At 33.9% G+C, this 22,965-nt stretch overlaps 3 protein-coding genes across 3 annotated transcripts; 1 reads left to right on the forward strand and 2 right to left on the reverse strand.

Moving 5' to 3' along the window:
• The first annotated feature begins 7,081 nt into the window (after window positions 1-7,081).
• LOC131034179 (chitinase 2-like) lies at window positions 7,082-8,097 on the forward strand. The gene is made up of 2 exons (XM_057965570.2): window positions 7,082-7,154; window positions 7,262-8,097. Exons 1-2 carry the CDS (start codon window positions 7,082-7,084, stop codon window positions 8,083-8,085), a joined length of 897 nt encoding a protein of 298 aa, XP_057821553.1. The 3' UTR covers window positions 8,086-8,097.
• A 6,690-nt stretch (window positions 8,098-14,787) lies between these two features.
• Window positions 14,788-17,751, reverse strand: LOC131034133 (uncharacterized). The gene has a single exon (XM_057965529.2). The coding sequence runs from the start codon at window positions 17,749-17,751 to the stop codon at window positions 14,788-14,790; it is 2,964 nt and encodes a 987-aa protein (XP_057821512.2).
• A 2,993-nt stretch (window positions 17,752-20,744) lies between these two features.
• On the reverse strand, window positions 20,745-21,917 carry LOC131034131 (replication protein A 70 kDa DNA-binding subunit A-like). The gene has a single exon (XM_057965528.2). It carries the CDS (start codon window positions 21,915-21,917, stop codon window positions 20,745-20,747), a length of 1,173 nt encoding a protein of 390 aa, XP_057821511.2.
• Window positions 21,918-22,965: the final 1,048 nt, after the last annotated feature.

The following is a 22,965-nucleotide window of genomic DNA, read 5'->3' on the forward strand; positions in this document are numbered from 1 at the left end:
ATCATAGATGCTATACAATGGCAATAGGGTATATGAGATTAGCACAATTCTTGTAGGAAACATTAAAGGTTCACCCATCATATAAAGCAGAAATTGGATTTGGTTTGGATTTAATTTGTGTATAAAAAGCAAAAAATAGATTTTATTTGTTTCTAATTACCTTAATAATAATATCTATAAATATTTTTTACATAAATTTTTCTAAACACTGGTTATAAATTAATATTTTAAAAAAAATATATGCTAAATAAAAATAAGTCAATTTTTCTTTCAGTCAATTCTGCACTCAACTAGAACTTTACAAAATTCCGTGATGCACTATAACAATGGACACGTGAAAGAGAGCCAAAGGAAATCCCACTTTTATTAAGGCACCAAGATTGACTTCCAAGAGCCTGTCCGCCCTTGTACAACTCCTAAAAATCCTTTCATGATGAAATATGGAGGAGAGCCAAACTAAATCCAACTTTTCTTATGCCACCAAGATTGACTTCCAATAGCCCGCCCTTATACAACTCTTAAACATCTTCTCTTGATGAATTTAAGCCTATTGTTGAAGATGACCAAACAGTGAACTACCCCTAATTGAAGGTTTGTCTTAAATGCCACAATTTCAGATTTATATTATTCATTTGAAATTATACTAGCTTTTTCAAAAGATCTTATACCTAAAAAGAATTATAATTACCATTAAAAAAAAATCAGAAGTCCAAGACGTGAAGATTCTGAAGAGCCTAACAAAGGTTACCACCATCCGAGTCATTAATGTTGCCTCCAATTTGTCATTCACGATTTTCAAGTTTGGAGCAGCCTCCTCCTTTAGTTCAAGCAGAGCAATGGTTGTAGTACGATTAATTATCAGAGCATATGTGAGGACGATGGGAATTCTAAAGACGCAGATGCTGCTTAGCTGAGCTCAGAAGAAAATTTGAAGTAAAAAGTACTTACCAGATTACAGACAGATTAGGCCATGCCTAGCGAAAACTAGTGCAACTGTGGGTACGAAGCAAAAGGTTTAGTATATCCACCCCGAAGTGGCTTAGTAATTGCAATCAACAAAACATCAATAATATTTTTTCAAGAACAAACGATGGCGAGAGATATGATTGAATCAGATGTAGAGGAGTCATCGACTCTGCTTGTCATTATTGATTGGAACAAAGTTGCCGTCGTCCTATTTTTTTTTATGAGAGCTGACGATAGCGGCTTGAACAATTGAAGATATGAAATCGCTTTGTGATTGCAATCGACAAGACAGCAATAACAATTATTGGTCCAGTAGGAGCGATGACAAGAATCTGATGGAGAGAAGTCCATGGTTCTTCTCGCCATAGTTTTATCGTAAGGAAGTTTTCCTCGCCCAAATTTTTGCAACGGAGCTTAGGACAACGGCTTGAAGAATTAAAAGCAAAAATAGGTCACCATAATCATCAAATAGGACTATGAGATCATAGATAAGAAGGGAAAGGATAATGTGGCTTAAGATGCTTTCTCCCACAAAGTTGAGGACCATGCCATCCAGTGTGTAGTTTATATGTCCCTTTATAATTGGTTGCAAGCTCTCTAACAAGAGTGGCTGAAGTGTTAGCCCACACATCATCTCATCAACCAACACTTTGTCAACCCTCCTTCATCACCAACAACTCTTGGGATGCCCAATATTTATAGTATAAAAATTTCGTATTTATTAATTACATACTCAAATTCTTCATGTAGTGAATGCCTCTCTCTTAGATTTTCATTCAAGGTTTTCTAGAACTCATGAGTAGGTACATCACAATTTCTTTTGTCATGGTCGAAAGGTAGATATCAAGTAGTTTGTTATTTAAATTGATATATGAAAATGTCATTGTTACAATTTTAGACTTTCTCAAACCATTTTCATGGATTTCATTTATGGACCTCCCAAGTTAGGTGGCAAAGTACTCATATTAGTGGTAGTAGATTACATGTCTAAATATGTCCACTTCTATTCTTTGACCCATGCCTCCACCTATATACCCACAACCCAAACCTTTCAAAGTTATTATATTTTTCAATTTCAAAAATATTCCTCTTGTATAATCTATGATTCTTTTGCTACATTTTCTAATCATTTAAAAAAAATTATTCAATAGTATATGCATAGTATTGGCCATGTGGAAACTAAGATTTTCCCCATCACATTTGTAAACATTATTTGACACTATATAAAACATAATGAGTTGAACCATTCGTTAAATAATTTAGCCTAGAACACCTTCTTGTTTACCCCCTTTTTCTCTCAAACTAGGTTGCCATGCAACATATACCTCAAATTTTAAATACATTTATAATATTTAATATATTTTTGAATCAACCAAAAATATTCAATAATTCTACAAATGGGCCCAACTAGCAACGTTCTCACTAAACTATACCACCCCAAGTTCCCCACGACCAATGTTCCACTCATATTAAATAGATTTGCAATATCAAATACAACCTCTCCTAAAATAATATTTTCAAATTATAAAAATATTATATATTTTAATATGAAAGGCATGCAATATGTTCACAATACAATAATGCATGACAATCTATTTTCTTCTCTAATTAATTATAATTGTGGTCATCAATAAAAAATATAATTATTATTATCAGGTCAATCATTGATAACCCTATGAAGAAATCATCTACAATAATAATCAGTGAAATTATAATATTATATTAATTTTATATTATTGGACATGAATAAATAAAATTTTATTAAAATTTAAGAGCATAAGTTATTAGCTTGATACTCAAGTAAAAAATTAGTTATAGTTCAACATTGGTGTAGACTATAACAAATATAACACACTTATATTATCTCAACATGGTATGATGAGTGAACATACTACTTTAGCATTTTGGATGCACATTTTATTATCAATAATAATTATTGAAATACAAAAATTATTAGTATTTGTGGAAGCACATGTTATTATTAGATTAAGTGCGGAAGGGCCCCAATCCATTATGCATCCAAATAAAAAACCATCGATCAAAAGAAAACAAGGGTTTAGAGGTCAAGCTCATCAACCAAAATATCGAAGAGTTTATAAATTGTCTAAATAAAAATTGAAACTAAAGATGTGAAGAGCAACATCCTAGGAACATTTACTATCAAGAAAATAAAAAATAAACAACATAGAGGCATTAAGAGATATAGCCCCACCCATACATCATCTCCTCAAGCTCCATCTCCTAATCAGACAAGGCATTAATCTGATTTTATATTGCTTGTCCACCCTTTGCCCTTGCTGGAGCTTTCCTCTTTCTCTTTCTCTCATTTTTTCTCTCACTATTAGGACATCCATAACTATTTTCTGCATCCATTTTTATTAAGCTTAATTAGGTTCTAAATTCTACTCTTAAGACATTTTATCCACTTCTTATTTATATTGCATCCAGGGAAATTTTTGATAAATCTCCAAACTATGAACCCTAACATTCAAGTCTTCTGATTAACAACCAACGCATGGCAATCCTAGGACTCAATAGTACCACCACCAACATTTTGTTCCACCATCTCATCATCCCCATGATCCTTTAAGCTATTGAGCCCTGAAGTGCCTCATTAAATTTATTCTTTGTCAAAGGGGACTGAGAGATGGAATCTTTGAGAACCAGGTTAAGGAGTTCATCTTGGGTTTCTTTGTTTCTCTCTATTTTCTCAATGTAAAATTTAGAGCCTCTTGAGTGATGATCTTCTTTATCTTTAGGTGGGATTTTTTCTATAGCCTTGATAATCTTAGCAGTTGCCAAAAGTTTAGCATCCTACTAAATGTTTGTTCTCGTGAGGAAGTCATTTTGTCCCCCTTGGCTAGCTCACTATAAGAAATATCATTAGATGGGGAAATGACATTCCTCTTTTTAAAGACTTAATCACTACTTTTCCTTTTCCACTCACATTCCTAGACCCTAAACTACTAGGGCTACAAGAAGGTATTTTGTGCCACATCTAATGGTAACCTTTCAATTCTTAGGAGAATAGAGGAGGACATTGTGTAGAGAAATCTTTATAGGGAATTTTCCTTTTAGACTTGCTAGGAGGAGGACGGTTTTCATCATGTTCCTTAGGAGAATCATGGGGCAAAATAAATCATGGGGAAAAATAGGGTAGAGAACAAGAGTATTTTTAAGGTTGTAACTGTAAATGACATAAATCAATCCCTAGTTTAACGATAGGTAAACCCCTTTAGAAGAACACTTTTCCATGGATGAAAAAGAAAAGAATGGATAACTAATAGGTTTATGATGCCTTAAGTGATCGGGAAGAGGAAAATGGTACCCATGAAGTGTTGCAAATTGACCCTCCAATGTGAAGTAATTTATCAAGTGATAGCTGATGGCTTCCCATGGCAATTAAAAATCTTCTTCTCTCCTAAATCTATTTTGGTGTCTTTTTAACCTCTCTCTATCCTTGAAGAACAATGAAATATACTCTTAATAGCTTGATTTTGACTTAGACAGGGGAACTTTTTACCATCGCACTTAAAACCAATTACTTGGGAAATTATCTCTTTTGATACGTCCATTTTTACACCACCCACTACCACTCTCCCATTGTTCCAACTATTCATAAACTTAGACAAGAGGTCTTTGCTAATATTTTTCGTGATTTTGAAGATCAAGGTTACTCTTCCCTTATCAAAGATGTCCCACACTTGGATATTTTTTTTTAGGGAGACATATGAGGTGGGTTTGACATATAGATGTTGGGCCTCCATGACTGTAATTTTATCACACCTAAAACTAGAGAACACTAACCTTTCAGAACCCAAATATAACAAACTTAAAAAGACACAATTGATAGATCTTTCTAGAAAATGGTTGATATTTATCTCAAGGTTGGCAAAAAAGATCTTTTCCTATTTCCACATGAAAGTTGTAAAGTGTAATTAATTCCCATTTTTCAATCACTTGTGTCCACATTCTTTGTTAAGTTTTAAGAAATTTTGGAGTCACATGTTGGATAGATATAAAGTTAAGACATTTTTTTATGGTAGTTGGTTTATGTAGACATGAGTTAAAAATAATTTTAAGAATCAATTCTAAATAAGATGACAAATTCCTTGTACTGGGTATATTAAGGATAGATGAGATGGTATAAAAAAGCTTAGAACTTCATAGTCTTATCATATTGGTTTATAATATGATAACATGTATAATTGTGACATGTAGGTCAAGAATTTGGTGGTTAAAGAAATAATATAGAATATTACACAATATTTTATAATTATAAAATCCATTTGACCACATTGTTGACTTTCTATATTTTTATACAATCATAGTTATGAAATTTTAATTATTAGTAAAGAATCAAAAGTTTATTATAAGAAAACATAATATGATATTTAAATTATAATATATATTAATTTTGAATTTATTTAAAGATAGAATATAAATTATAAATTTTTTAGTTTTTTATTTTAATATAGATTTAAAAACTTAAATTTTTTTTTATGTGTAAGTTTTAACATTTATTACTGGTATGTGTAGTTTAAAGTTCATTTCATTTCTTATATATATCTAGTACTAGCATAGAATTACAATTAGAAATAAATTATAAAGAAAGGTTACTATTGGAGAGTACCATCTAAGTAATACACTTGTATTTCTGTTCACAATCAATGTAAAATTTTCAAATATGTTTCTAGTGCATGCAATCCAATCATGTGTGCATGTACAAATATTAGTAGTTTGTGTTATTTAAAAATTGTTTACACACACTAAATTTCACTAATCATTTAAAATATGATTGTATTTGGTTACTGTTCACACATCATAAAATATGAAGAATTTATATTTGCACATACTTGTTCTCTTCTAGAAAGCTAACACTATTGAAGCAAATCTAATTTAGTAGTTCAAAAATAACTTTAGAATTCACATTGGATGGGTTGGCACCAAAGTTTGTTTTATACGATTTATTACTATTATGTCCATGATTATTATGTTTTGGTTATAATTTCTTTTTGATAGTTGCATAACTATCACCATGAGAAAATCCCACAACAATCTTGTCACATTGACTCCTCTATTACACACCACATATTAAATCTACGTATACTTAATTCTTATTATCCCTTCACTATGCCACCATAGCACTTGTCTCAATCATTTTTTTCTTTTACTTTGTAATCATTATGGACATCTCAAGTTTTATACAACTCAATCTATTAGCATTCACAACTTTACTCCCAAATGACCTTTTGTATTTATCACAATAATATTTTGTTATTCTAAGGTAATAGCTATATCCAAAAAACAATATATGTAAATTTTCTTTAAAGACTTTACAATAAAGGATAATGATCTATACTTGTTAATAGATAGTTTTATGTTACAATTTATTATGTAATTACATTTAAAAATTATTAATTATATCATTTTATAAACGTGTTTTTATTACAAATTTATGCTGCATGAATAAATTGTCTATTATAGACCATTTATATACTAAATAAAACTACTTTTTCAAATTTAACCTTTCCAAAAAAAAAAAAAAAAATTAAGGCCATAAATAAACTGTCTATTATAGGCGATTTATATATGATTACATCACATGCTTTCACAATAAATGCATGTAAAATTACATTACCAAATATGACCTTCACTAAAGAAATTTCCATACACAAAAATTAAAAATAGTTGGTCAATCCTCGAAATGAGTTTTGCTTTCCAAAACTTCTCCACGTGAATATAGTCCGTTAATGAAATCCTAGAGGATAAGATTTGACCTTATAACCTCCTTATTAAATTGGTTGTATTTTAAATCTGATGTACTCTGCAACAATTGGGCATATTTTGTGCTTCAGACGGCTACTATTCGTTTCGGTATTCAAACGCAACCATTATTATTATTATGAATGCACGAACTAGGTAGACATGACTGTAAATAATAACTACTTAATATTTAAAAAACATTATCATTTATGAATGCACATGACATTGCCGGATTGGAAGGATCTGAAGCATTTGGTCAATTCGGGCATGAATAATAAACAATTCAAAAAGATTGTATATAAAGTGTAGGGGGCCTTACTGATTCCATATATCCAATCCAAATCTTCAAATGGCGAAGATTTCCTCTGTTCTGCTGCTGATGCTGTTTTTGGCTGTGGGGTTATCAGAGAATGGATCGATGGGTAAGAAAATCTAACGTTTTGCTATGAAATATCAATTGTTCAATTATTCGAATTACTGCACAGTTAGAATGAAGTTTGATGGATTGAATGTTTGTATTGCTGTGCAGGTGCCGGGGTATTCAGGGAATACATAGGCGCACAATTCAACGGCGTTAAGTTCTCGGATGTGCCAATCATTCCCGGCACGCATGTTGACTTCATTCTATCCTTCGCCATCGACTATACCCCGTCGGGAAGTTCTCCCACAAACGGAATATTCAATATTTTCTGGGATACCGGCAATCTGAGCCCGAGCGCTGTGCAGGCAATCAAATCCAAAAATAAGAACGTCAGAGTTGCTCTCAGTTTAGGCGGCGACAGCGTGGGTAAAACTCACGTCCAGTTCAATCCATCCTCTGTGTCGACGTGGGTGAAGAATGCAGTTTCTTCTCTCACTAAGATTATCAAGCAATACCACCTTGATGGCATCGACATCGATTATGAGCATTTCGACGTTTCAGATCCCAGTACATTTGCCTCCTGTATTGGGCAGCTCATCACTCAACTAAAGCAGAAGAAAGTTATCTCGTTTGCCTCCATCGCTCCGTTCGACGATCCAAAAGTGCAGTCCCATTACAGTGCCCTGTGGAACAAGTACGGCAAATCGATCGACTACGTGAATTTCCAATTCTACGCTTACGATTCGAGCACCACCGTCCCGCAGTTTATCAACTATTTCAACGCTCAGGAGAAACGCTACAGCGTGGGAAAAGTGTTGCCTAGCTTTACTAGCGACGGCAGCGGAGGGCTGTCCCCTGCCAAGGGTTTCTTCAATGCCTGCACGACACTCAAGAAGTCCGGCAAGCTCCATGGCATCTTTGTGTGGAGTGCAGATACTTCAAAGTCCAATGGCTTCAAGTATGAAAAACAAGCTCAGGCTCTCCTCCACTGATCCTTTTTTTATGAGGGGCATTCAACTGCACTTCTCATTCTAACCTTGTGTTGTACTACTTCTTAAATAATAAATGGAAAACACCCATCCAAATTTTATGCCGTGGTACCTTCAGAATAACAAATTAAACTGTCTATGGCGAAAACAAGGATTTAATATGAGCCGGATAATGAATGTCATTCCTGTCTGGTTGACTCCGTTGTGCCTTCGCATGCTCGTCTTTATCTGCTTTAATCAAAGTTTTTAAGAAAACCATTTAATATCTATGAAGTGTAGCCCTATAGGTATTTACAAGATGGAAAGAATAGTTTCTTTTAAGTATGTAAACAATTATTTAATGCAGGGCTTAGATTATATATACTAGCAGTTGCACGCTATTGTGCGCACAACGGGAAGCCGATAGGTAAAATGGTTTGGTGAACTGGTTTGGGTAAGGAAGCAGAAATTTGTGCAGTATTTTTTTAAGTATGGACAATTAAATTGAGTTGTTAAAATTTAATAAGCATTTGACAGCGTGAATTTTCCAAATTTATTTTACCTCTATTTTACCAAAATACCCAAAAAAAATTGCATCATAGCAGAAACCAAAACTTTGTATAGAAAATATTAATATTTGAGTGACAAGAAAGCAGCAAGTTATGCTCATTCATTGAATTCAGTTGTTAAACATAGTGGATTTCAGCAAAGGAGAACATTGAATTAAATGTAGCAATGATGGAAGAGAGTAACACAAGTAAGAAAACGTGAATGTTACAATGTCAATAAGTGTAAGCAGTCGTTGTGGGAGTGTAGATCTTAACGACTCTTAAAAACATGATACGGTAACGGCGTGGCCATCTTGAACATGTTCATATTTGAGAACATAGGGCTGTGAGATGTAAAATAGCAGGTTTTAAAGAATCAAATAATTTGAACGCTGTTGAAAGCTGCAAGATGTGTAATGGTTGATGATGGATTGACCTGCACTGCATGGAAAGCAAGTAAATACATTTGTCAGCAATAGAAAGTGTTATAGAGAACAAAATATGCAAGGTTTAAACCTAAATTAGAACAACTTACTTCTTGATGAGCAACAGCATTAAGCCAATGCGATCAACTTGTTTTAAATTACAACGCCTGCTGAGTTTTTAAGCCTGCAAATTTTGGAATACGGTAAATTTTGAAGTTGTGTATCAAAGTGTTAGGCACATTTAAAAGTGAATTTTGTGTTTCAATGAATGAAGAGTTAAATATATTATTTACATCATGTTCAGTAGTATGGAGTGAGCAAATGACCTGGTAGAGTAGAATAAATATACATTAAAATTGCAGTATAGAAAGAGCTTTAAAGCTTGTAACTTGGGAATTTTTCAAGTGTTACTTTTATTGAATAGTACAATGCTACAATTTATAAAATAATTTAATAAATACAAAAAAAATCTGGCATGTGAAAATGAGAGTAACAAGTAATATCTGACAAGAAAGAGGAATTGGCAATATATATTTTGCTTATCATGGCGAGGAAGGTCATGCCTATCAAGCAGATCAACCTTCATAGATTTGTAACTAACCTAATTAGTGTCATAAATCTAGAATGCAGCGAAGTTTCAAAATACCCTAAATTTTTTTTTTGTTGTGTGCAATTTTTGCAAGGGCAACAGAGCCATAGATTTGAGATATTTAAATCTGTTTGTAATGGGGAGATAAAACATTAAAATAAAGAATGGGAAAAGTGATCAATAGCTATAATGGTCAAATTCAAATTATTTTAAGAAAGCAAAAGGAATATGACCTGAAATATGGGGAACAAAATGAACGGATATTGGTGAAATAGGAAAGTTGATTTCGTTTGGTTGGTCAAAGGTTTTTCTTGCATTGAAGGAAGCGACGTCAGAACGATTAATTTGGTAAAGTTGGAAAGCAGATATAAAGTATAAATTGGGAAATGACCTGAAAATGTTTGTTTGTAATCGGCATGAAGTGCAATCATGGGTATGTTGTTGTTTGTTAATATGTATCTCTACAACAAAAAAGAAGAAATATGGTTAGTTTCTTAAATTCAACATATATACAATTCATGTGCTAAAAGAACTGAAGTGGCGTGGCAAAGGGAAGTAATTGTCATACTTGGGTGAGTTGTTTATGTTGCAGCAGTGACTTTTGAATGGAATAGACATTTTTGTAACTAAAGTCAGCAGAGGACAATACACAAGTGCTGTAACAATGAGAATAATAAAAGCTGTTAGAAATGTTTGAGTAGTGTAAAGTTTAAAACTGATTAGAAATATATTCATTTTAGTGTTAAAAGAGTTAGAAAGTTAATTCTATCTCTATCTTTCTCTTCAGGGCGCCATCGAATGCATCCTATACTAACTTGTGCTTCACAAAGTAGCATTTTGGTATTAAGTCACCTTCATATCTTGATATGCTAGGGCAAGAAAAGAATCTTTTATTACTCAAAAAGTAGCAATGTACACTATGAAACATAAATTCTAATAAAATAACATATGAGAATCTTTTAATAATTACTTCATATCTTGATATGCATTAGCAGGAAAAGAATCTTTTATCATTCAAAAAGTAGCAATGTACAGTATGAAACATAAATTCTAACGAAATAATGTACGAGAAGCTTTTAATAATTAACAAGTTACAATAATGCATTTGCATTGCAAACAGAAAATTGGGCTATGGTTTTATATTATAAGCCCTTACCTGCCATGCCCCAATCCCCAAAATTGGCATATGGAAATTGGAGGCTTTGAGATTGGCTCAAGTTGCCTAGTGTGTTGCAGGCCTTGCATCCTTCCTTTGAAATCACACCTGGAAAGTATTTGTAAAAAAAAAGTTTCATATGAGAGGGAAAGATGCAGTCATCCACAGGTTTTATGTCATCTTCTATTTAATTGTCAAATTGTACAGATAAATATTTCTGATACTGTGAGATGGAGCGTAATATTGGTATACATTGAAAGAAATTTTTCATAGCATATACAGAAACTTAGATACTATTATTTCTCTCTTTTCTATCTATGCATATAAAAAAAAACAAAGAAAAAGAACAGACTAAGCATAGCATTGTTATGTCATACCTGGGTGAGTTGTTTATGTTGCAGCAGTCAGTTTTGAATGGAACAAACACTTTTGTAACAAAAGTTATCAGAGGATAATACACAAATGCTCTAACAATGAGATTAATAAAAGCTGTTAGAAATGTTTGAGTAGTGTAAAGTTTAAAACTAATTAGAAATATATTCATTTTAGTGTTAAAAGAGTTAGAAAGTTCATGTTTTGCAAAGAAAAAGTACAGAGTAAGTATAGCATTTTTTTTTTGTGTGTATAACTTTGTATAATTGACATTGACAAGACTTTTTAGCTACAACCAGTGCTAACTTGAAAAGTGAGAAGTGTGCAAGCATGGGTATGTTGTTCTTTGTTAATATGTATATGTACAACAAAAAGAAGGATTGAAATTTGTAACTGACCTGATTAGTGTCATAAATCTGGAATGCAGTGAAGTTTCAAAACACCCTAATTTTTTTTTTTTGTTGTTTGCAATTTTTGCAAGGGCAACACAGTCATAGATTTGAGATATTTAAATGTGTTTGTAATGAGGAGATAAAACATTAGAATAAAGAATGGGAAAAGTGGTCAATAGCTATAATGGTCAAATGTGAATTATTTTAAGAAAGCAAAAGGAATACGACCTGAAATATGGGGAACAAAATTAATGGATATTGGTGAAATAGGAAAGGTGTTTTAGTGTGGTTGGGCAAAGGTTTTGCCTGCATTGAAGAAAGCAACGTCAGAAGGATTAATTTGGTAAAGTTGGAAAGCAGATATAAAGTATAAATTTAGAAATGACCAGAAAATGTTTGGTTGTAATGAACACTAAATGTCATACCTAGGTGAGTTGTTTATGTTGCAGCAGTGAGTTTTCAATGGAATAGAGACTTTTGTAATTAAAGTCACCAGAGGATAATACACAGGTGCTGTAACAATGAGAATAATAAAAGCTGTTAGAAATGTTTGAGTAGTGTAAAGTTTAAAACTGATTAGAAATATATTCATTTTAGTGTTAAAAGAGTTAGAAAGCTAATTGTATCTATATCTTTCTCTTCAAGGCCCCATGGAATGCATCCCATACTAACTTGTGCTTTGTAAAGTAGCATTTTGCCACCAAGTCACCTTCATATCTTGATATACTCTAGCAGGGAAAGAATCTTTTATTACTCGAAAAGTACCAATGTACACTATGAAACATAATTTCTAATAAAATAACATATGAGAATCTTGTAATAATAACTTCATATCTTGATATGCATTAGCAGGAAAATAATCTTTTATCATTCAAAAAGTAGCAATGTACACTATGAAACATAAATTCTAATGAAATAACGTACGAGAAGGTTTTAATAATTAACAAGTTACAATAATGCATTTGCATTGCAAACAGAAAATTGGGCTATGGTTTTATATTATAAGCCCTTACCTGCTATGCCCTAATCCTCAAAACTGGCATATGGAAATTGGAGGCTTTGAGATTGGCTCAAGTTGCCTGGTGTGTTGTAGGCTTTGCATCCTTCCTTTGAAATCACACCTGGAAAGTATTTGTAAAACAAAAGTTTCACATGAGAGGGAAAGATGCAGTCATCCACAGGTTTTATGTTGTCTTCTATTTAACTGTCAAATTGTACAGATAAATATTTCTGATATTGTGAGATGGAGCTTAATATTGGTATACATTGAAACAAATTTTTCATAGCATATATAGAAACTTAGATACTATTATTTCTCTCTTTTCTATCTATGCATATAAAAAAAACAAAGAAAAAGAACAGACTAAGCATAGCATTGTTATGTCATACCTGGGTGAGTTGTTTATGTTGCAGCAGTCAGTTTTGAATGGAACAAACATCTTTGTAACAAAAGTTATCAGAGGATAATACACAGATGCTCTAACAATGAGATTAATAAAAGCTGTTAGAAATGTTTGAGTAGTGTAAAGTTTAAAACTGATTAGAAATATATTCATTTTAGTTTTAAAAGAGTTAGAAAGTTCATGTTTTGCAGAGAAAAAGAACAGAGTAAGCATGGCATTGTTTTTTTTGTGTATAACTTTGTATAATTGACGTTGACAAGACTTTTTAGCTACAACCAGTGCTAACTTGAAAAGTGAGAAGAGTGCAAGCATGGGTATGTTGTTCTTTGTTAATATGTATCTCTACAACAAAAAGAAGAAATAGAATTAGTTTCTTAAATTCAGCATATATACAATTTATGTGCCAAAACAACTGAAGTGGCGTGGCAAAGAGAAGTTTGTTTATTAATTGATTTTATTCGAAGATTTGTTAGAATATGCCTTGAAAGAATTACATGGCCACATAAAAAGAAGAGAATGTAAACTATATGTGTTGGGTAGGTATGCATACCTTCAATTTGCAGTAGGAAAACTAGACTGAATGGTTGATTGAGAAGGTTTACACTAGAGAGGCAATGTACTGTAGCTGGGGTACAAAGAGGGAAGTTAGTTAAAAGTGATAGAAGGCAATGTTAGAGCAATAAAAGGGGTCAATAGAGGATGCTTGAAGCAAAAAAAACGTAAATATCATACCTGGGAGAGTTGTTTATGTTGCAGCAGTGACTTTTGAATGCAACAGACACTTTTGTAACAAAACTTATCAGAGGTATAATACATAGTTCCTCTAACAATGAGATACATAAAAGTTGTTACAAATGTTCGAGTTGTATAAAGTTTTAAACTGATTAGAATTATACTCATTTTAGTGTTAAAAGACTTAGAAAGTTAATTATGGGGTGAGGAACACATGTTTTGCAGTCATAAAGAACAGACTAAGCATAGCATTGTTTTTATTGTGTATAACTTTGTACAATTGACATTGATAAGAGATTTCAGCTACAACGAGTGCAAGCATGGGTATGTTGTTCTGTGTTAATGTGTATCTCTACAAGAAAAAGAAGAAATATGTTTAGTTTGTTAAATTCAACATATATACAATTCATGTGCTAAAAGAACTGAAGTGACGTGGTAAAGTGGAGTGGAGAGACAATGTTTTGTAGCTGTATTAGAAAGAGGCAAGTTAGACAAAAGTGACATCAAGCAATGTTGGAGTATAAAAGTTTGTTAACAGAGTATATTTGAAGCAATAAAAGTGACATATCATACCTGAGATAGCTGTATATGTTGGAGTAGTGAGCGATGTGAATGCGCAATGCATTGCAGGTGTGGTGTTCAATGCAGCATGGAGGATGTCTTAGAATGAATGCAACCTAAAATGAACAGTGAGGGAAAAAGAGTTAGTACGAGGGACAATTAAGAAAGTACATGTTGTGAAGAGGTATGACAATGTAAAATTGCAATTACCTTGTTGAAAGTAGAGGAATGTAACAAAGATGCTTTTGGAGCAAAAGATTTTAAGGTGAATAGATATCTGTTTGGGCAGAGAGCAACTGCAAACGAGTTTCTTCTTTCTTTCTAATGGTTGTATAAGCATTATTTTGCAGTTTGGAAAACCTTTCAAAAGAGAATGGTGGTTCGATCCGTATTCCATCAATTGTCTTCACTCTTGAAATAGCTGTGAATGTGAGCCCTTGCTTTTTAGTATTACCTATGTCAATGGTAGCTCTGTCTAATGTAAGACCTTGGGATTTGTGAATAGTGATGGCCCAAGACATTGTTAAAGGCACTTGTGTACGCCTGCCTCACGTTATTGGAAAAATGGGCATGTCTTTTGGATGTGCTATATCCCATGGAGGTCCATTATAATCGTTGAATTGGACAACCACATATTTTGGAAAGTCTGGTGGTTTTCTATTATTTTCATATACAATTTGTTTTATGAGACCAATAGTGCCATTGACAAGGCCAACTTTGATCCACAAGTTAGCTATTAACATCACTTGTTGATCAATAGAAAGTAATACTTCCAATGGTAGCTGTTCATTGGTGTCATATTCAGTATTTGTTTGCTTAGCAATTTTAGCTAAACTTAGAGCAACAGGCAAATTTAATTCTTTGAGCATTTTCCTGTTATGCAAGCGTGCAGCTTCATTTGTTGCAAATAGGTGGATCGAAGAGTTGAAATATTTCTTTTGTTGAATAGTTAATGTTGCATTTGTCTGGCATGTCAGAAACTGCAAATCATGTTGGAGTGCTTGAGCGTTTCTTAAGTTGTGAAGAAGTGCTCTAAATTGTTGTTGTCTTATAGATGCACCTTGCTGGCAGAAAATAGTGTCCAATGTTATGACAATAGTAAAAGAATGCCATAAACTGAGGGCTGTAGAGTGCGAAGCATATATAGGTTTATCCATTACAGGGGGAAGCTGAGCAAGATCACCAACAAGAATCATGGACACGCCACCAAAGTTGTCATGTTGATTGTTAGGGAATGCTTGGCGTAAATGGTTATCTATCTTAAGTAGTAGTTTTGGGCCCAAAAAGCTCATTTCGTCTATCAGAATATATTTGATATGTTTCAATTGCTCTTGCAATGTCATTAATGACTGCCCTGTCAAAGGATGCATTTCTCTTATAGGTATGCGCAACCTTGCATGGATTGTTGTCGCTTGTATATTAAATGCAGCAACTCCTGTTGGTGCTAAAACAAGCAATGGGTTTGCCGTCATAGGTGGAGATATGTTTAATTCTTTTCTAATACAATCTATTAAAAATGATTTACCAGTGCCAGCAGTGCCTTGAACAATCATTCGTAGAGGTGTTGTTGCAGATTGATTATTATGATGTTGTAGAATAATGTTGGGCGCAACTTTTTGTTGAGGCGATAGCTGGTTTTTTTTTATGTCTTGGCTAGAGATTTGCATGCTAGTGTGTTGGAATTTTAGCTTGCTTGTAGTTATGAATTGAAGGGCAGTGCAGTCTAGTTGATCAACCACAACAGTTGCTCCCCAAAAGTGGCTAATATCGTAATCACGACGGCCTAGCATTTGCAGATCATTCTGGACAAAGTTATTTGTAGCTCCCATTTGTGAGAGTTGCTCCCACTCATATAGATTTGTATCATCTTGATGTTGGGAACCATTATTGTCACTATCATCTTCATTTGGAAGGCTGCAATCATCTATAATCTGTTGATTTCCCAAACGGCTGTAATTTGTCTTTTTAAAGTTTTTCCAATTTTTTATAATTTGTTCCTTTGAAGCTCCTATTTCAGTTGGGATGTCACGGAACGGTTTGTATAGCAGCAATTGAGACAAACAAAAAATCTCAAACTGATTGGTATCTTCATCTGGAGGCTCTGTAAACTGAGGATATACAGTCACAATTGCTTTTTTATCCCTGATGTGCCATTTTGTTTTTTTGCGTTGAGAATTATATGAAAACCCTTGTGCTAATTGTAGCAAATTTGTTGCATTTAATTCAAAAGGGTGCTGCATATAAGCATGTATATAAGTTGTGGAAAGGTCAACTCCATTATCTGATTTTATGACACGGTGGAGTATTTCTCTACCAACATTTAGAGAGACAAATTGTCGGCTACAACTTAGAAGAGGCAATTTTTGTAACATATGGCAAGTTTCTTGTGCACTGATATCACAGTCTACTACTATGCCCATCATAAATTTCTGATATGTTAATAAAATGCTATCTTCAGATATACTTGTATTTAGTATTGTTTTCAGCATTTCAATATAGGATTGCGATTTGTTTTCTGATTTTGAAGCATACTTTGAAATGTATTGGAGGACAGCTTTTTTTGAAGTGACTGGTTGGCAATCAATATTAGCTCTCCATAGTGAAAGCATCCAAGGATTATGAATATTCAAACGATCATCATTCCTTGCAGGTTTATAGCATGGGTTGTTGTCATTGTCAACTGTCAACGTAGACATCTCTTGTTGAAGCCATGGAGCTTTGTAACGACATTCAAATGTGGGACCTTTTTTCTTGAGGCATGTATGTTCTGTACATTTTGTGTGTCTCTGTAAAGTATTAAGCAATGCTTCATAATCCAATGCAGCGTCCATGGTGAAGAGTTTTTTTGTATCAGCTAGGCAAGGGTCATCCATTGCAGTGTAGTGCATTGCATTCATGCGGTCTGCTGTGATGCGAGGATTCCAAGCAGAAACATATTGGTCGAAGAAATTTTTTGCCATTTGCACCTCATTATCATCTGTCCAATTAATGGTCTCCATATTTGGTGCTCCAGGGAGCCATAAGAAGCCATGAATATGTCTTGAGCCTCGATGTTGCCATTCATACCTATACCAATGATCCTTTGCTTGGAACAACTTTTGAATAACTTCTTCATGAAATATTGTAAATCTGTTGTGAAGGTATAATGCTGTTATATGTGGATTGCAGATCACATGGTCTGTAAGTTGTTTTCTTGTAAACTGTGTGGTTTGGCCATCATTTTCAGAGAAAAGCCTATGCAAATCAGGCCATTTGGTATCAGCTGAACTTAACGTAAAGAACAGTGTTGGGGGCCCCCATTGGAAGATCATTGCAGTAAGCTCTTTTCTAGATTTACACCAATATGCACGGGTGCCTCGAAGTGTTGCACCAAAATGCAACAATTGATTAGGCAGCTGATCATCAGGAGTGTTTTGCAAGCATTCATGAAGCGCTTTGATAGTGGTTGGGACAGACTCTCCCAAATTAGTTCTAATGAAGATAGCTGCAGATTGTTGCGAACGATGTCTCATAATTAGATTGCAAATATAATACCAGAATCTAACATGCTACCCAAATCTTTGATCAGCATATCTTAGTAAGTGGAGAGCATATTCATGTAAATGAACATGCTTGATACATGGCTGCAGTGGAGGTGCAACTCCAGATGGCAAAAGGGTTGGGAATGCCATGCTTAACAAGCCTATTGTATTATATTCATTTATCGGAGACAAGTTTATTTCAGGCCAAGGGATATTATTATCAGTATTAGCATTTAACTGTAAGGTTCTCTTAACTGTATCTAGTTCACGGGGTGGAGTAGGCAGTTTTGGAATAAAAGATGATGAACTATCTGCATCATATTCATTGCAATTGTCCAAAAGGTCTTCTGTTGGTGGAATACTTGTTATATCAGTATGTTCTTCTAAAGAGCGCAGCATATTTGATATATCCGTTGTAGTATTAGGAAGCAGGTTGACAGCATCAAAGTCTATGACAAAATCATTATAGTACTGGTCATGTTGTATTTTATAGCTCAATGCATCCATAACATGGAATTTATTCACATAACAATCATATTTTGTGCCTTGTATATTACTTCGGTGGACAATAAGAACTTCAAGGTCTTTTAGTTTTCGTGGCAAAAGCTTTGCAATTTCTAAAATATCTTAGGGAAAACTTATTATGTGACCAGAATATTTGTATTGGCCACCTCTTCCATGTCTGACTTGCAAAACAGGAGCAACCCTAGCTATAAGCATCTCTTCTACTTGGGTAAGTTTTTTTAACACAACAGGTTGCTCGCCTGGGTCTAAGTTATTTGCCAAGGAGAAACGATGAACACCATTTTCAGAAAAGCATCTTGAACAAATATTATGTTGTTGGTTCCCACGTAGCAGCATTCCAATATATCTTTCCTTACAAATACTACATGTTTGAAGCATGGACCGCGAATCAATGCGATGGCGGAAGGCTTGCAATGTTTGAATGTACTGTACAGAAGAGAAACAATTTGTTGTGCATTGTTGTGTTGTTATAGGCTGCAATATTGTCTGATGGTATAGAGGTTGCCTGTTTTGTGCTACATGATTCTGTTGTAGTTTGCTACTATGCAATGAAGGTTGTTGTATTTGTTGCAATACAATACTGTCCTGGCCAGATGAGAAAGGAAGGCTTTGATTCAGTATAAGCGAATCCGAATCCATCATCTATGGGGTGTCGCATGGTGCAGGTGTAGGCAAGAGCATTTTGTGTTTCATTCACTCCAAGCAACGCTTTTTAGAGATTTCTTCTCTATGTTGTGCATAATAGCGACAATTTTGTTCTCTTTTTTTCGCTTTCCTAAGATTGCATCCTTGTGGTGTGTTCTGCATTAATATTTTAGACAATTTAAATGAACCGAGCATATAAGATGTTTGAGTGTGCAAGAAACAACTGGTAAAGATAGTGTCTATGTTGTAATCTATATAGTTACATTTGAAACTTCTGTTTGATGCAATCTTTGAATTGCACATGTTAAATACTTTTGCACAAAGATTAAGCACATGACCATACAGATAACTATACATGCATTGAGACATGTATGCACATAAAAGAATATGGCTAGAGACAAGGTTAGTTACATATGTAGGTACATAACTTTCAAGAGACACAATGTTGTGCATGTTCATATCTATGCACCGTGAGTGGCTTCCTTTGTGTGAGCATGTTTATAGGTGTGTGGTACTTTGTAGTTATGTCAAAATGTATTTGTATGGTTTTTCTTTATAAATGTATATACCAATTTCCATGATATACACATACATGTGTACGTATTTCTATACAGAAGTACAAACACAAACATACAATCATTTATGCAGTGGTGCATACATGAACATAAAAAAGATATTGCAGATGGATTTACTTATGTATGCAGGCACATAACTTTCAAGATATATAAGATTGTTCATGTGTATATATATTTGTTGTGAATGCCTTCCTTTGTATGTACATGTATAGAGGTGCATATATGGTTGTATGTATGCGAGTATGCAGCTATGGAGGACCATATGTATGCATGTACGTGTATGGAAATATATGTAAATGCACATAGAAATCTATAGGTATCTTTGTATATCGCGATACATAATTGGAGATATTTATCTTTATGCATGGCGGTAAATATTGGAGAGAACATATAAGGCAACAGACATTTACATAAATTGAATGAATACAAAGAAGAATATGAAAGTTGTTGGATGTTCAAAACTTGCATTTCAATTTACAGGTCAACATTAATGAGAAGCACAAGTGTGTCTGGACCAAGCATCAAAACGTATCTAAAAGGATTCAAAATATTACAATAAAAGAAAGAGATAGGTCAACAAAATGCTTTGAATATTTAATAACAATAAACATAAAAGAACATTGTACAAGATATTGACATTGCAGATTATAATTTGAAATGGGCAGGGAAAGCGTGGTGAAATAGTACAATATAGAAATCATGATTTTGAGATCAGGAAATGTGTTAAAACAACATAGGTTGGAGCTATTGGTTCTTGTTTTAATATTTGCATCAATGTGTAATCTATATGGTTTGTTTCTTATCATATTTGTACAGCATAGTATAAATATAGTTATAAAAAATATTTTTTTTTGGAAAACATGGCTATTCAATAATTACATAACATAAAAAGGCACAAAAGGATCTAAGATAATAAGCTGGAAAGAAGAAAAAATCCATTTGATTTTTTTTTGTATGATTGGAAGCATGACAGAACAAAAGCAATGTCAAAAACCAAAAGTCTTAGGCAGCCCAAAAAACACTTTAGATAGTGTTGATATAGACAACGACCGATAATTTAGTTCTGTTTGTCGACAACCACTAAAAACTAGGAACAAGCTATCTATTGTATGAAGATCAAAAGGCCTGTGGAAAGCATCACTACCTAATTGGTTTGGAACTATGCAGTTGTAGTCATCCGAGCAATCTCTGCAAGTAGAAGAGCACTTTCAGCCTGGTAATCAATTCTGGTAACTTTGGTTATCGTTGCTTTGAGCCTGGGTTCTGAATTGTACATGTCTGTTGTAATAGAGAGTGTGAAAACAAAGGAAGACAAAAGCACATGCTTGATAATGGACTGAGGTGTTTTTGTGTAGTCAAATCGTATTGCAGCATGTAAAGCTCCTTGGCAGATATTTGCAGTATATTTGTGCCAACCTCATCAAAGGCAGTAGCCCAAAGAGCCCCTGTATGATCTTGGAGCTTCATTTGCAATAAGTATTTGTAATTGCATTCTGGCACAGCAGTTTGACATCTTGAACAAAACCATTGATTATCACTTTGCTGGGCGCATTTCTTTTTACATTCTTTTCCATTAAATTTCAAAGGGCAGGCTGGATAGCAAAAAGAATCAGTTTTAATGATTCTCACAACAGCCCTAATAGTACTTTCAACTGTTTCAGAGAGAACACTTGTACGCTCTAAAATAGCTGTGATTGTCATCCTACTGTATTGTGAGTTAAGCTGACCAGCAACACACGATAGTGGCAAAAGGGCATCTGGAATCTTTCCTCTTGACATAAGTGTCTCTGTTTCAGGTACAGAAGGGTTTATATTTAGAGTTGTTGCTGTGGTTGTGTTGATCACCTTTCCATTGAAATAACCAACATGAGCATTTCTAACTACAAGGACAACAGCTGTTTGGGTTGTGTGCATGTTCTTCAAATCTTCACCTAGCCCTTGCCATGTTGCTCCCCATAAGTTAACATCGATAGTAAAAGTTGAGGCATCATTTATTTTTACAGTTCTCTTTGTTACTTCGCTTCCATCCTTCCTACGAATTAATGAGGGTTCTCCAACAGCAACTACAATACCAATAACATCAACTAAAGTGTTGTTGGTGCAGTATGTAATTTCATTGATTGGTGTGAATTGAGAATTATTTGCTTCACTTTCAACAACAACATCACAACGCTTCAATATTGAATTGTTGTCCAAAGTTATCTCAAGATGGCTGTTAAGCATATTCCATTTAGTGTTAGCTTCTTTAACGCAACCTTTTGACACAGTATAATATGTTCCTGGTTCAACCCTATGATAATGCATTTCTGCTACATCGCCAAAGCAAGTTATTCTAATTTCAGTACCTTCATCATCTATCATGTCAAAGCTAAATACTTGGCCAGTGGACTTTGGTGTACTATATTGATACATCTTCCTCTTGTTTGTCACATGCCCCTTTATCGTCCATTTATTTTGGAAGGGGTTCAAGGCTTTAATAGGGCTTATATTAACAGAAGATTCGTGCTACATAGGTGGGAGGTGAATTCCAAATTTAAGGGATCGTTTAGTTGTGGCAGGTGTGTCTCGACCCAACATTTGTTGTTCTTCCTCTTTAAACAGATATCTAGGTTTCCCAAGCAATGGAGAATTGGTAAATTTGACAGCAAGGCTTAATATTATTATAGTCCTGTAAAATGAACAAAATAAGAGGTTGAATAATCTGGATAGTGTGGAAAGGGAGATTTGAAAAGGCAAGAACAAACCAGCATAACATATAGAGGGCCATACCTTGAGTTCCAAACATTTCTACAAGCATAAGCTGTCAATGATAGGATAGTGCCAATCTTTAATGTCTCTGAAAGCAGCAAACCACTATACTTAGGTGGGAGGATCACCAATTGCATGTGCGTGGCATCAGACAAAACAACCTTATACCGAGCATTGTCATTTTCATCGTCTATCAATTTTTCAAAAGACAAAAGCTGAAGCATTGGAGAGGGGACATCATCCCCAGCGTTGATGCAGAGGAGTGCATGTGGGGTCAATTGTAGATGTGGTTCCACTTCCTACAAGGATAATAGAAGACAACCAAATAGATACACAAGGTCATGTACATTCATACTCATTGGCATAGGCATGGCAGCCCTTTTTTTTTTGGAGCTTCCAATTTGTATAACTATCTATGTGTGTTTTTGTTTACAGGTGTTATTTTTGTGTGCATGGACAGATTATAGATTGATGTATTGAAGCATGCAAATGCACAAGGACAATGCAGAGAACATCTGTTTCAATTTATTTATATATATAAATACATAAATAGATGCAAAAAAATAGTTCAAGCAATGACATATGTTGGTATATGCACTTGCATCGATGGATGAGAATTCTACGAAAAACTAAAGAACAAATAGAGATATAATCTTTGTAAATAATATGAATAAGAGAAAACAAATGTATAAACAACCTCACCGAAGTTTTT

This window comes from Cryptomeria japonica, chromosome 1 (genome assembly GCF_030272615.1).
Source record: "Cryptomeria japonica chromosome 1, Sugi_1.0, whole genome shotgun sequence".
NCBI classification, from domain to species: Eukaryota; Viridiplantae; Streptophyta; class Pinopsida; order Cupressales; family Cupressaceae; genus Cryptomeria; species Cryptomeria japonica.